The 15,550-nt window shown below is 40.4% G+C and overlaps 1 protein-coding gene across 1 annotated transcript in view; it reads right to left on the bottom strand.

Moving 5' to 3' along the window:
- Positions 1 to 15,184, bottom strand: part of NREP (neuronal regeneration related protein) — a 28,960-nt gene extending 13,776 nt beyond the window's left edge. Inside the window, exons 1-2 of the mRNA XM_023512727.1 lie at positions 15,066 to 15,184; positions 13,709 to 13,769 (exon numbers count right to left, since the gene is read on the bottom strand). Of these exons, the coding sequence (XP_023368495.1) occupies positions 13,709 to 13,711 (3 nt within the window). The 5' untranslated portion in view covers positions 13,712 to 13,769; positions 15,066 to 15,184. The remainder of the gene's footprint in view (positions 1 to 13,708; positions 13,770 to 15,065) is intronic.
- Positions 15,185 to 15,550: the final 366 nt, after the last annotated feature.

The raw sequence follows: 15,550 nt of genomic DNA, 5'->3' as shown, positions 1-15,550 counted from the left end.
CTGCAAACACTCGGGTTAGCAAACTCCTCCTCTCAGCCTCATTCCTTTCTAATGGGAACATGCTTAGCACAAAGCAATCCACCTAAAGACTCCATAAATCCAAAAAAGGGAGTCACTGATCGAGGAATTTTCAGATTTCTGCCAAGGCACCCTCCCCTGGACTGGAGGTCAGCCTGGTACAGTCATCAGAGCCAAACTGTGGACTGGAATCAAGGAATTAAGTTCAGCCCTTCAAATCTTGACTTTTTAATGGGTGATTTTTCTTTTCAGCAATGAAGACAAAACAAAGTACACACTGCTGATAACAACCCAAAGTAAACCAGGAGAAAAAGTCCAAGAATAAAGCTTGGAAAGAAATCTCCTAAGTAACATCTAAGAAGAGACTTTCCAAACACAAAGGGGAAAAAAATAAAGCCGTCTTTTAAAACTCTGGTTTGAGATCAAGCAGTGGTGAATGGACAAGAACGTGTAGGCCACAATACAAGATATTTGCTCTTTTCAAAAAAGAAAAAAAATAGCCTTTGTTAATGTGAAGCAAAAAGGCCCCTCAGGCATGGAAGCACAGCATAAGCTTTCCCTTGGCCCCCTGGCCTCCACAAATATGTTAATAAAATCCTTTACCTCCCTGGAGCCGAACCAGCATAAATATTTACTTAACACATCTCAGTTCTAAGTCTGGACCACCTTATTCCATTACATAAATTGGTTTTCATTTGGAAGTGAGAAATTAGAAACACTACATCTTGTGATGTCTCTCCTACTTTTTAAGGTACTTTTAAAAAGAAAAAAAGGAAACCTGAATACTAACTGTACGCTATGCTCCATTCACTGTACTTGTGAACTTCAGACTGGTATTGTCCACCACAAATGAGAGGGATGCTATTTCTCCACTTTCCAGTACTAGCCATCTGGGGTAGCAGGACTTTGTCCAAGCACATTCCAAGATTAACAGCAAACATCTAGACTTGCTTTTATTAGCTGCTTTGAATAATTTTAGGTATGTCGTAATGGGTTCTACCTTCAAATAACTATCAGAAGCCTAATTTCTAGTCACCAATAATGTTATTTTTTCTTTCCTCCTGTCCCAAAACAATTGTGTTATGTATTAATACCATATGAAAACTTTCACCAATAGCATGAAAAAAAGCCCCAAATTCCTATTTATTCTGTTAAATCCTTTAGTCAAGGGCTAGTGAGATAAGGAGTTGTTTATTTAGACATGGGATTTTGGAGTTTTCTCGGTCTGGGTGGATGATGAGGTAGCCAATTGCTTCTGAAGAGTCTGAAGACATTTCAAAGCAGCATTCTCCTTGACATGCGCAAGGCGTTTCCAGAAAGTCTGCATTTTCTTCTGAAGTGCTCATCCACAAGAAACTATTCACTCCTTCCATCAATGCATCCTCTTCTGCCGGCAGCAGCAAACCCCTTGGCATTTAGCAAAAGTCATTTCACAGCTCAGTGCTTGTCTTGCACTGTCCTGGCCATTTAAAGACTGATATCTCTTGACTAGCAGGCAGCATCATAACAGACCACTAAGTTCGGACAGAAAGTGGTTTCTAGAATTAAAATTGGTTTAAGTCAGGGGCTAGCTTACCTGATAAGTTTGACTTAAATATATACTCATATAACTAGCTCTGTAAGAATAAACTATAAATGCTGGGGTCAAACAGAGGCCACAAGAGGCTTAATAATAACTCATCCTCTAAGAAAACTGGCAAAAAACTCAAAGGTACAAGAGGAAGAAGAGAATAAGGTTAGAATGGATATGCCCCTGTACACCAGCTGGGTTTTCCACCCCTCTGGGTAGTACGAGGTCTAATCATAGAGAAGGCTTTTCTCGCAGAAGACAGAGAAGACCCAAGGAACGAGTCTCCAACCCAAACAGATAAAGTGTTCCAAAGCTAGATGTCACCAAGGAAACACAAGCTTCAAGAATTGTAAAAATAACTGCAAAAGAAATGCTGAATTAGAGGCCTAGGAAAGGAATTACCAGTATTTTAATATGAAAAAGACAGCATCTAGTATTGTTAACTCACACCTTCATTCCACATCCTGACTGTATTCTCCAACAGAAGACCTCAACCATGTATTTTTCACCCACAGTCTTTATTGCAAACCAGGCATCAAAACTATACCTCTCAGAAAGAAGAGAATGAAGAGCGAGGTGGGGACCCATGCTCTCTGTAGAACTGCATACTACAGTCCCTTACGATGCTTTGTTTTGTTAATTTTAGGCTTGTTTTCCAGGTGCACTCACTTAATCTTCCGTGTTACTGCAAAAATGAAATAAACTAACACATGCTCAGCCATCTAAGTGGATCTGTCTTAGCTGTGACATCACCATCATCACCACTTTACAGATGAGGATGAGGGAGAGTCGTCAGGAAACCTGCACAAGGTCACACAGCCAAGACATGGTGCAGAGAGGATGCAAACCCAGCCTCTCTTCTTGCAGAACTCCGTCCACATGCATCTGCTCTGCGTTTCTGCAGAGCCACCTGCAGAGTCCCTGTGAGGGCCCCCTGAAAGCTGGAGCCTGTTTTCAGCCGCCAACTAGGTATTATTGCATGTCTCTTCTTGGTACCCTTATGATAAGGTTTAGATGGATTTCTGACACTGTCAAGGGGAATTTTCTCAAAAATATTTGTTGCTCTGCTGAGTATGTTTCCCATATATAGCTGTCATTCAAAAATAACTAACCTTAAGAAGAAAGAAAAAAAAAGCAATGTCTGAGGTTCCGAGGGTTGCTCTCCAGAGCTTACACGTCCCTGCACTCATGGAAGAAAGACAAGCCTTAGAGGAGCCACTCGGGCTTGGCCACATTAAGACACTGAATCTAATTAAACCCAAGCAATACTGGTAATCACAGTTTTGTCTTTTTTCAGTTTTCCCTGGAAGGAAATGTTCAGCACAATACAAATATCTAGCAATCACTGCAGCTAATTACAAAATGCATTTGCTGAGAAACCAAATGGTTATAATATGACCCCCAAATGAACTCTCAAGCGGCTCCTTCGAGATGCCTACCAATGGGCAATCTAACTCAGTGCATCTTTCTCCTTCACCAAATGCACCTGAAGTCCTTTTCCCTATAACTCTGCTTTTCAAAATGGTAGTCAACTTAAAAATAAGCTTAGTTACTTCTTAGGTCAAAGAAAATTAAAATCTTACCTTTATCAAAGATCTGCAGATACATAAACCATACACTGCCTAAAAATACAAAGTGATCCTAATTAAAGAAGAAGAAAATAAACACTTTCCAGACCAGAGAGGCAGGGAACAGACTACTAAGAATGGCAAACTCAGAAAAAAAGGAATTTCACCTAACTCCATTTGGAAAGTTCTCATTAATATATTAGAAATCTAGATAGTTCTCAAGACAAATATAAGGATGGAGATGGGGTACAAGCAAATTACCAGTTAATCAGAAAGGCACCAAATAGCAAATGATAAGGGCACCATATTTGATTCTGAGATTACAGAGTACTGTGCTCCATTACAGTCAAAGATGTGATACCCCTCTGGCTTTGTCTAAACAACATAAAAATAGCTGCTCAATTTAGTAAAAATTCACATTAATTACCAGAGAAATTGTTTCTATGATGCCAAACAACAAATTTAATTGATTGCTGATTGAATTATGACAGTGTATAGACCAGCGGTTCTCAACGTGTGGGTCCCGACCCCTTTGGGGGTGGAACAACCCTTTCACGGGGGTCACCTAAATATATCCTGCATATCAAATATTTACATTACGATTCATAATAGTAGCAAAATTACAGCTATGAAGTAGCAACGAAAATAATTTTATGGTTGGGGGTCACCACAACATGAGGAACTGTATTAAAGGGTCACGGCGTTAGGAAGGTTGAGAACCACTGATGTAGACAGTCAAGCCTCATATAATAGAATTAAAGTTTAAAAAGCAGTCCTCATTTTAAAAAAAGGAAAAGAACGGGCTTAATAAAGATTAAATGAAAAGATGTCGAGACTTGGCTCCTAGACCTTAATAACAAGATCAGAACAATTTAAGGTGCCATTATCAAGACGTGAGAAAAATGCACAAGGCCAGGGCACTTCGTGATGTATAAGTAGACCCAAGACGCCACAGGCAGCAAGAAATGGAGACACAGTTCTGGTCCACAGCATCCAGGTTTCAGAAAAGTCAAATCCAGGTAAGGATTAAAATTACTAAGATGAGAAGGCCTAAAAGAAAATGAGAGCAGAATTTCTGATCCTATATTGACCAAAGTGGCCACATATATTTATAATGTTCATTATCTAATCAATTAATCAAGAAATATTTACTGAGTGTTTCCTGAGAGATATTTGATTGGTAGTTTTCTTTCTTTGAACGCGCCACCTCCGGCACATAGGGTCGGCGCCCTACCCTTTTGAGCCACAGGCGCCGTCCATGATTAGTAGTTTTCAATTCTATATAATGAGTATCTTATCAAAGAGTGTGCCCCAAAGAGTATTACTCTGGGCCAAAGTCCAAAGAAAACCCATTTTATCTTCAGAAAGTTTTTTTTTAAATTATGCCACTGAGCTGGGGGTGGTGGTTCACGCCTATAATCCTAGCACTCTGGGAAGCTGAGCCAGATGGATTGCTTAAACTCAGGAATCTGAGAGCTGCCTGAGCCAGAGAAAGACCTTGTCTTCCAAAAAAAAAGAAAAGAAAGAAAGAAAGAAAGAAAGAAAACTAGCCTGGTATTGTGGCAGGCACCTATAGTCCCAGCTACTCAGGAGGCTGAGGCAGGAGGATCACTTGAGGTTGCTTGAGTGCTGTGGCACTCTACTGAGGATGACAAAGTAAGACTCTGTCTCAAAATAAATAAAACTATGCCACCAAATCCTAGGAAGTCTATTCAGGAAATCAGTAGGCTGGTTCATGTAATTCATCTGCTCAAATTTTAATTCTGCAAATCGCACTGCTGGAATTCCCTGATATTGCATGCTTTCAAATACTGTGCAGGTCTGTTCCCTGCACTCACCACTATACCACCAACGCACTCAACAGTATTTAATCTTTTAGCTCATACTAGCTCAGTGTCCACAGAGCAGCAGGCACTAGGCTAAGTGTGCGACCATGTGCTCTGAAAGCCACACAGCACACTGGTACACTGGGGTTCAGCAGCTGCCTCACAAATGTGTACAGAAACTAGACTTCCAGATCATGGACTTCGTAAGAGGTTTTGGGGGTGTCTCCTACTCAAACTTCTAGTTATAGTCATAAGACAGTACTTTCTGGAGGAAGTACTTAATACCAAACCCCTATTTGGGTCATGTGTGTAAGTACCTTAGTAAGTTTTATCCATTTTCCTACTGATTTAGCTTTTCCTTGACAGTTCTCCATGTTGGCTGCCAAAGAGGCGCTATCTTCTAATTTCTACACTTTCCTGGCCGAGAGTAAGTTCTATATCAGACACTAAGTTTATCCAATGAAAGTGTCCCCAAAAAGCCTGGACTCATTTTAAACAAAACAACTTTTGTAGATTTCTCTCTGTTCGGCCACTGGACTGTAGTAATTTTCCGGGCTGGAATTGTATCAAACTTAATTCATCCAGGAAGGCTGTTACCTGCCCCAGTAATCAAAGGACGCGGTGTGTGATGGTGATCTGAGTAAGAGCTGCAGTGGAGGAGAGAGAAGAGCTAGACTTGAAGGCTTCTCTCTGATGAGATTAGGGCTTTAGTCAGGAGGTGCTGTGGGAAGCAGCCACACCAAAACTCAATGCTCTTTGAGATGCCCTCTTATGTGAATTACCTATTGGTAAGTCCTTGGCTTGGTATTTTTATTGGCAAAAACTATTCAGCTGTTCCTCCTTCCTTTCCAATCAGTGGCTTTGGCTCCCAGTTTCAGGCTAAAAAGGGCAAACAGACCTTCCTTTCACTGGCCACACTCTAGTGTGCCTTTTCTTTCTCCTCGTTAAACATGAAATATATTTTTATTTTACTCTATGAAAGAAAGGACGAACACTGAACCATGCAGTGTAAAAGCAAGGGTTATAAAACATCTCCAACTAGATAATCACAACACTTTTAAGGCAAGAAGCACAGGTCAGAAACCATTCTACAGTCATGGCAGGCAGTAGTTTGACTTAGGGTTTCATTACCCCGTGAAACCTGGGGAGGTTCTGTTCTACTGGCATGACTGCCTCAGTCAGACTGCTGAGAGATCAATGGTGGCACCTGCGGAAAAAACACCATTAACAAGGTCATGTGTAAAGGCACTCCAGTGGCCAGTGTTGGGGAGGAGGCGTCTGCCCTGAAGGATAGTCCTTTCAGCAGACCAGCCCAACCTGGCTTTCTAGACTCTCAGAACCTCTTTTACCTAAAGGAGTATGAAGGGAGCACAAAACTGAGAAGTTTTTGTAGCGTGCTTCCACCTCCCTTCACACTCCCTAACACCGAGGTGTCTGAAATGTTCAGTGAGAGGATTCTGTCAGCAGTGAATTTATAATCAGTGTATGGTCATCTCACTGCCTGGACCACACGATTCACAATCTGAGCTATCACAACTGTGCAAAGGATCTGGCTGCTATTGGTCACAAATCCCAGAGTAGCGCACCTGGTCAGCCCACCAATCTGTCATGTGCAATAACAGACTGTCCTGTATCCATGGCCACCGGCTCATTCATTCATTCCAGGGCACTTACTGCTCACTGTCTGATAGCACAGAGCAGCCTGCTTCCTGGCGCAGGAGCTATTCCAAGGTCCCATTAGGACAAGTCAGTGAAGGCTAGGGTTCCCTCCACTTCGTGGAAAGAGAACACCTAGCAAATTCTGGGGGTTCTGTAGTTCCCTCTCAGGGATGAGACTTCTCCACAGCTGAATTCACCTTCCTACTGAAAGAGGAAAAACAAAAACAAAAACAAAAAAGGCATCACACCCTCACTGCTATCAAGAAGGGAGGAGTGACGCTCAGTTTACCAGGTGAGTGTTCTTGGAGGGTAGAAAACATGCAGAAATAAGCCAGCTGCAAGCAGACTGTTAAGAGGTTTGAGAAGTGTACACAGGAGCGTAAGATGATTCCTGCTGTGAGCACCAGGGTTAGTTTCATAGAGGAGATAGCTGTTAAATTCAGTCTTGAAAAATGGCTTTATTTTGTCAGAAGGAACATTCCCTCTAGCATGAAATAAGCAAAGGCACAGGAGGAGGGAATCCTAGGGCATGTTTAGAATAACAAGTGTCCTTATCCCTCTAAGAAGATGAATTCTACCACAGACTAGAAATAAAGGATTCACATAGTTCCTGGCATGTCTGCCTAACCAGAGAAATTAAACTTATGAAAGTCTATCACAGCAGTTGAAAAAAAAATTATCTGACGATCTGAGGTGGAGAAAGCATAAAGAATTCAAGGAGCAATGGTCACCTATGTCACTCTGAGAAATTTACAGAGAAATCCAACCTCATCTGCAAGAGTTAAAAGACCTAGTCAGATCATCTCCTGTGAAATCCTGCAGCTGATGCATTCCAAGGTGAGGTTCTCTGCCATTTATAAGAAAAAAAAAAGGCAGACAAAAAATCCCCCTCGGATTCGGCTTTCCCCAACTTTCTTGTATCATGTGATGAGATTTCCTTTGGTTGGTCACTACATTATTGACTAAATTAGTAACAGCCTGTAGCCCTCACATCGTAAACAATTTTATTATGATGATGTCAGTGTTGGCTTGTATTCTGGATAAGTATGTCTGCTTAATCAGGAAGAAATGCAGGGAGGAGGAGAGCTGGGCATATGCGGTTGCAAACGATTAGCACGTGCCTGCACCAGTTAGCCTCATGGAAGGGAGCACAAAGTCCCAGGTACTGCCACTGTCTTGAGGAGATAAGCATGTTCCTTTGCCCCTTTCCAGATCCTTCTAGCTGGAGACCTTCTTTCTCTCCACCCTCTCCCCCAGCTCAAGGGGAGTGAGAGGTAGTTATAAAGAAAGCTGTACCCTTTAACCAGAAAGTGCACGAGTGTGCATGCAAGTTCTTTTCTGTTAGACACAATCAAAAAGCAAAGAACCTGAGACAGGCTGGTAACCTGAGTGAGAGCCCATCTCTAAGATGCCTGCTGAACGGCATCTATGCTTAGAGCCCATCTCTAAGATGCCTGCTGAACGGCTTCCTATGCTCAGCACAAGTCTCTGACTTCTAGGTCTAGTTTTTGAAGTCCATCTTTGACAGCACAGAAGCCCTAAACAGAGAGAAGGATCTTCCCTACAGTACTAAAAACGCATCCTGCTCACCCTCTCATGTATTCCTTTTATCTGGAATACTCTTCTTTGTCATCTAAATCTACTCAAATATTCTTAATTCTTCATTCACTCTAAATGTATTAAGGGCTGGTGCTAAGTTCTAGGAATAAAAAGCTTAATAAGGCATAATACTTGCTTTCAAGGAGCAAGCAGTCCATGTCTAAGTTTCAAATTTTGGCATCCTGGAACACTGTAGTGAAGATTTGGAAATTATATTGAGGCAGTGAAACAAGAGTGGATGTCGAGGTTGATTAGCAATGTCTGCCACGTGTGTAGCAGTTAGTGATGCGCATGCCGCGTACTTGCCACCTCAGGCACTGGCTTAATTTCTACCTCCTTGATAAAAGTTTTCTACTCCCAACCCCAGTCTCCAGTCCTTAAGACTATCACTCTTCTGTATCTTGCCATTTACCTAGCACCAGACTATATGGTCTTAACATTGTTAAGTTTGCCATGCATCACAGAATCTCAAAATCAGATTACACTGGAAATAAGTGAGGTCATTCTAGTTCCAATACTGTGAGTAAAGCTCTTCCTGGATCCAGGTAGGATCCAGGAAAAGCTGCCATGAGCTTAGAGTACCACAGCTGGATCAAGCCCAGAGAGATCACATCTCACCACATTGCTCAGAGCACAACTTTGGAAGCTAGTAAAGGTGAGCAATCACAACCACACTCTTTTGGCAAATGCTGTACTCACAGCTCCACCGTAAATTTTTTTATCCTTCTTATAAATAACAAAAAAGATTGTGCTGTGTAAACTAAACTAACATTCATTTCAGCTTCCTAGCTCTTCAGAAAGAGAGGTTAAGGATAAAAATTACTTTTAGTTCATAAAAACTCAATGTGAGTAATTCATTAAGAATGAATTATATAATCCCAAACGAATAGATAATCGCATGCATAGACCACATATTTACTGAGTTTCTACCATATATTTAATGCTTTACCAAGCACTGTGTATGAAGTTTATAAATCTTCTGGGAGGCTATAATTTAGCTGCACAGTGAAAGAAATGTGTATGCTTTTACTAATAAATACTATCAGCCAAGTTAATACCACCTCATTGCTTTAATAACTGAATTGATATCTAGAATTTAGCTGAGAGCCACATTAATACGTTAAGTCTCAAACCCAAACCATTAGGGCTGCTAATACTTGACATGCACTCCCAGATCAATTTCAGGAGCACTGCTATTTTTTAAACCACTGAGATGAAATATTCTTGACGCTTTCCCTAGGTACAAAATACATCTAGAAATATCTATTTCAGATAAATTTAGACCCAATAAATGATATTTTTAGCAATCATAATTTCCACAGATGTGGGCTGAGATTTATGATTAACCCATTATCCAGTTCAAAGCAGAGGAACAGTTTAAAATTGGAATCATGAAATACATCTTGATCAACCAAGATGATCAACCATTTGCCTTTGGTATATTCAAATTGAATTTGCTGGTAAGATTCCCTTTTCCTTGGTCTTTTCTTGTATAACATAGGAATTTTACAGATAATTCAGGCACATCTTTCCTACTACTAGATCACTCCAGCAACACTTTAAATTACCAAGATGAATCATAAAATCAAGTGTTTTTTTAAAGCATAATTATTCAGATTATTATTTCAATCCTCCATTTCAGCTTGGCTGTGAGGATATGGCCTTAAAAGACTTCCCATGTAACAACAGCAATAAAAAAAAAAATTCACTCCAAAGCTCCACAGCCAGCCCAGCATATCTGAATGCCACTTGAGGTTTTCAAGTGATCAGGTAGATGAACAGAATATACAAATGCATAAAATTCATGATCTGGGGATTAATCATTTGGTTTAGCAGAATATCCGTATTTTAGAAATCTATTTTCCTATCTTAAGTATTCATTTTAGGATTTAAAATAAAGAAAATTCCTTCAGCGTAGTCATGATGTTCTGATTTACATCTAACTTTTTAAGAACTGTATCAGCTGAAAATGAAATATTTTCAGTAGCTTTTTATTCTAAGATTGCTGCTCTAATACTTTCTCCTAGCTAAATTATCTATATAGCTCAAGAGGAAGCTGGGCTGCGGATAAACCTAGATAGGGCATCTCCACTGTCCTAATTCCCCAAACAATTCCCAATTCTCCCCTTCCCTGTGCACTGGAAGGCTCGGTGAAAGAGAAGATAGTACCATATAAAATTACCCCCTAGGTACTCTTTAATAAAGAGTCACTCCACAGTAAGAGGCACTGAGCAACTTCCAATGGCACAAGCTACAAATAGGACCTCATCCCTCCCCAATCTTTGTCTTTTTCTTCAAACAAGGAAACCTTATGTTAATGGAGGGATTATTGAAAGAGTATTTTGTAAGCCCATGAAAGCCACTTTACAGACTGTACAGAAAGCAGAGCTCTGTGAATGGTACAATGGAGTCAACTCATCTTTTTCAAAAGCTCGGCATCAGTCTTAAAGAGAACTTATATTGCTCCAATTTCTAGGTCTCCCTTAATACACGATGAACCCATACTCCTGCAAGGCCATGGCCCACACATACTCAGAGGCCAGTTTACTGCTAGAGAGTTATCATATTGAAAACCAGAATTTAACCTTGACATTGGATTAAATAATTTATCTTTTCAGTCTGCTCAATAGTTTCATCTACTAATTCAGAAAGGTTTTCTTCTCACTGACATATGTGAAGCAAGTAACTTTAAAATAAAATGCCTAAAACATATCACAAAAATCAAAATTTGACAAAAAAATATAAATAAATACAGATGATCTCTGCAGATTCACAATACCCTGCTGACTGCAAAAAAAGGGGGCAGGAGAGGAAAGAGGTATATTTACCTGAAAACTGAAAAATGTGGAGATTGAGTTATTGAAAGAAATATTCTGGTCAATGAAGATACAACCAACTATATTCAAAATTAACACTTTTAACAGTGCTCTTGAGCTACAATACCACAGGTGCCACCATGCACACATACTGTGCCACCAACACATGCCCCTGCAGTTGTACTCAGAGAGGCCCATACATGGAACATGGTGTGATCGGGGTCTCCTAGAGCTGCACAAGTTGTGGTATTTTTTTGATAATGCAAAAGGCACTCTGGAATTCTTCAATGTCTCTAAATTATTGCTATGAAATATTATCATTTTAGCATACATAAGATGTCTAGATATTGCATGACTCTGTTTTGAATTCTGGAGTCTACTGGTTAATTTCTTACACTGAAATAAGTGGATTATAAACTTGTATCTGGAATGAGCCTTTTACTCAACAGACTAAATACAGTGAAATTAGATTCTCTTTAGTATTTTGAATTATGTACATGGAAATACAAATTTAACAGAAAAGCCACACATATGTATTTTCTAGACATGGCCAGGAGTTAAATCTACTCTTTCCCTAGTAGCTTCTATTGTATATGGGCAAAGGCTTTAAGTAAGCCAGTTACAGAAACCCTCAAAGCAATTCCAGTTTTCATCAAGGAAAGCAATTTAGCTTCAATCTGCCAAAAAGGAAAGATGAGGTGCAAGACACCTCCAATACCAGTTCTTAAAAAAATAACGGAAACTTTTTTTTTTACGTTAATAAGTGCAAAGACTTTTAAGAGCTCTGACTTTCCAAAAAAAGAGAATTGCTAGAAAGTTACTTGGAATCACCCACAGACAATAACTGTCAGTGGTTTCATTTCAGGCAATGGGCTTGTGCCAAAAGGGACTGACATCTTGATGAAAGGATCACCAAAAAGTTGTGAGAATTTTTTCATGAGTAAAAATCTTTCCAAGAGCAACAAGTTGTGATTTTCTATTCTGCCACCATACAGAAACAACAACTGTAAGAAATTAACATGTAATAACAATTCGCATTTGCTTCTCTGCATTCACACGGTTCCAACTTCCATTCTCAGCTTTGGCATGTGTGCTTGCCTTCTACAAAACTCACTCTGCTCATTGCTGCAGAGCTATTACATCGTAGTCTTTACCTACAGGGCTAGTTTTAGCACAGCCCATGGCCGTTATTTACGTTTAACCAAAATGGTCACCTGACATACTGCAACAGACATGAACCTTCATGATCTATGTGATAGAGCGTGGATAAGGTTCTGGGATTAAAAGCTAGGAGGCAAGTCAATGTGGTCAGTCAGTCACAGCAAAAGATAATTAAAGTAAACACCAATACTTTGTACCATTCCATTTTATTACCATCCTACTACTCTATGACAAGGGCTAATAGGAATTTAATATGAAGTTCGGAATCATCAGCATAAAACCCATTGATTAGCTTAATTTTACATTTGCCTCTTCTGTCTTCCTGCCTTAAGTTACTTAATTTGATCATTATCAAACTAGGTCCACGCAAGACCTACTTCATGTGGTGCCTTGTTACCCACTTGATGAAATGACAGGTGAGACATACATAAAAGAATAAAATGCCTCCTTGTTCATAAAAGTCAATCTGAGCCCATTTAATTGCTTCTGATTCATTTTTCTCCTTGCAAACTTATACTAGGGTTGTTCTCAAAGAAAACATCATGTATATCAGATTCAATTTTGATTTATTAAATTCTACCCTGCTTTAAAAAAAGAAAACTCACACTAAATTTGGAAACCACACATTATTTAAGTGGCAAAGAGGTGTTTTAAAGAGTATAAACACTGGCAGGAGAACATGCTGCACTTCACTGAAAAGTTTCATGACATTTCTATTATTTTTTTCAGTTCAACCTTTTTTTCAAAGAGGAAATTTTTCAGAAAATAAAATATATTTCAGAAATAAATATATTTATTCAGTTGCTTTTCATGTATATTCCTTCTACTTATTTAATTGGTGGCCAAATATTAAACTACCTTCTCTGTAGATCATAATCCTTGTCAGAAATAGCTACCCTTTTTTTATTCAGAGACAGGCTTGACTTCTAAAACTGGGTAGATGTGTCTCATAACTGAAGGTATAAACAAAGAAAACATAACGCTAACTATTCTGGGATATAATCCATGGGGTATGTTAATGTAGAGATTCATGCTGTTCATCTCTATTGCTCTTAAGGATGCCCAGACAGTAGCAGTTTCATTAGCCGGACAGACTCCTAATTGGGGGGTAAGTTCTGGACATCTCTAAGACCCACTGCCTTGAGTCCTGCTGCCAGCCGTCACCAGGTCCATGCATGTCACAACACATCACTCTATTCCTAAAGAAAAGAGTACTTTCTGTTGTTCAAATCACTAAATCTTCACTTCTGAAAGAGGAATTTTAGTTTTCTATTCAAAAAAATTCCAAGTCAAAAGATTTAATTCACCACATCCAATTCACATAAATCGCTGTACTGCAAAGCTCCCACATGCTGGAGATAGAACCTTTTAAAGGTCAGATGGGGTAGGAACAATGAAGGGCTGAGGCGGATGGAGGTGGGTGGTTGATATTTATATGTAATAAAGACTGATAAGAAGTACTGAGAATTGCCTCTGATGACCAGCTCTTACCATTTTGAGAATCTTAGTCTTGGGCTCCTATTCTCCCTCTCTTCAGTCCAGGGAGACCAACCTGCAAAATATGTTTAAATACAGTAGACACATCACCCCGCCACAGGTCAGCAAATGAAAACAACTTCTTTAGAGGTTACAAGTAACCATTTTCTGTGGTTTAGGTAAGTTACATGCAAATGATCCTAACTCCGGTTTCTGAAAGAGCTTCCCAAGTGGTCTATAGGCTTAAACAAGGGACAAAGGAATCCCTGGTACTTGGCTTTGCAGAGTCCTGGGCTATTCTTGGTGTTTGGTTCATCTTTAAATTGCAAGAGTTCAAAAGGTTTAGCAACTGAAAAGTAGAACCAAGTGATAAAAATAGATTGTTTTCTGGCTGCTCTTTGTTCCCAGACATACTACTGGCGGTATATTTGCAATCAAGACGACAGAATAGGAATCAGCCTTCCACCGTGTAGTGTAATGCCTCAGAGTGGATATTTTTGGAAATGGCACTGCATTACATAACCTTCCGTGTTTAAAAAAAAAAAAAACCTACACGGGCGGGGGGGGGGGGGGGGTTGGGGGTGGGAGGTCCGGAATATACACCATTATGTCCTTCTCCCTAAATCAAATCAACATTAATGTACATGCTGCAGTGATTTGCCCTCAGCCTTTATGTCAACAGAACACAGCTCTTTTGTTAATATAGTTATAACAAAAATTAAGATGAATGGAGAAACTAAAAGTTCTCTAAAAGGGTATCATAAGCTTTTAGAGTTTTCCTATAATGTTATTATAGATACATATAAATGCAAATCAGGTTATTACCATCACCAAGTAGAAAGCAGTCATTTATTTTTAAGCTCCCCCCCCAAAGTTCAACTGCTTTATAAAAAAATCAGGAAAAAAGTGTTGCAAGATCTAATGCATGAAAAGACAGACCCTCAGCGGCAGCAGCACTGAAAAGAAGGAATCCAGTGCAAGGATGGAGGGACACAAATTCATTCCAGAAAGCAGGGGCAGGGGGCCTTGCACGCACCAAAGTGCATTTAATGCAAAGAAACAAAACAGTTTCTAACAATTCTTTAGGAGCAAGAAGAACAAAATTAATCACACCAACAAGCAAAAAAAACCCCACCCCTTCCCAAAAGAATTCATTTCTCCCTCTTAACTTGTGCATTTTAGAAAAAGCCCAAGTTAAATTCCAGTCTTAATGCAGCAAGACCAAAATGCCAGAATTTCTCCAGCTCTTTATAATTTAGAGGGAAGCATGAACTCTGCAGGGTTGAAGGGTCCAGCTAAGAGCAACGGCAAGGAACCAACACAAAAGGGAAAGCCGCGCTCCCCGCCAGGGATAGGAATGGCATATACTTACAGACAAAAGCCCCGCTCCCCGTTCACTCTCTCTCCTCTCTACACCTGAAACACAAATGTGGATGAAAAAGGGCATCATGCTAGAAAGACAGACGGGGGAGTAGGGAGAGGGAGGAGGAGGGGGAGGGGAAAGGGGTGGAGGAAGAGGAGGGAAGAGGGGGAAGGGAAACAAAACCCAAACCGGCTTCACTTCCAAGAAGTGCAGCCTTGGAAAAGAAGGAGGGGAAGAGCTCCCTGCCTCGCGCGCGCTCTCTCCAAGAGTGTGTGTGTCTCTCCTTCTCTAAGAGTCACTCTCTTCCTCTCTCTCTTTTCCTCCCTCTCTCTCCCGCTGGTGTGCTAGTGAACAATGAGCTAATTCTGATGGAGCTGGCGCGGAGCCAGCGCCCCAGCCTTGCTGCCACTGTGCAGCCGCCTAGGAGCCAGACTGCTTACTCGGCAGGAATCGGCGGCTCGGGCCCCGTCGGCGGGCGGCCAACGCGCGCGCGC

The sequence above is a fragment of the Otolemur garnettii genome, unplaced genomic scaffold, assembly GCF_000181295.1.
Source record: "Otolemur garnettii isolate 467f Iridium unplaced genomic scaffold, OtoGar3 scaffold00030, whole genome shotgun sequence".
Taxonomy (NCBI): domain Eukaryota; kingdom Metazoa; phylum Chordata; class Mammalia; order Primates; family Galagidae; genus Otolemur; species Otolemur garnettii.
The sequence above is the reverse complement of the archived record's forward strand: the minus strand, read 5'-3'. Positions and strand labels throughout refer to the sequence as shown.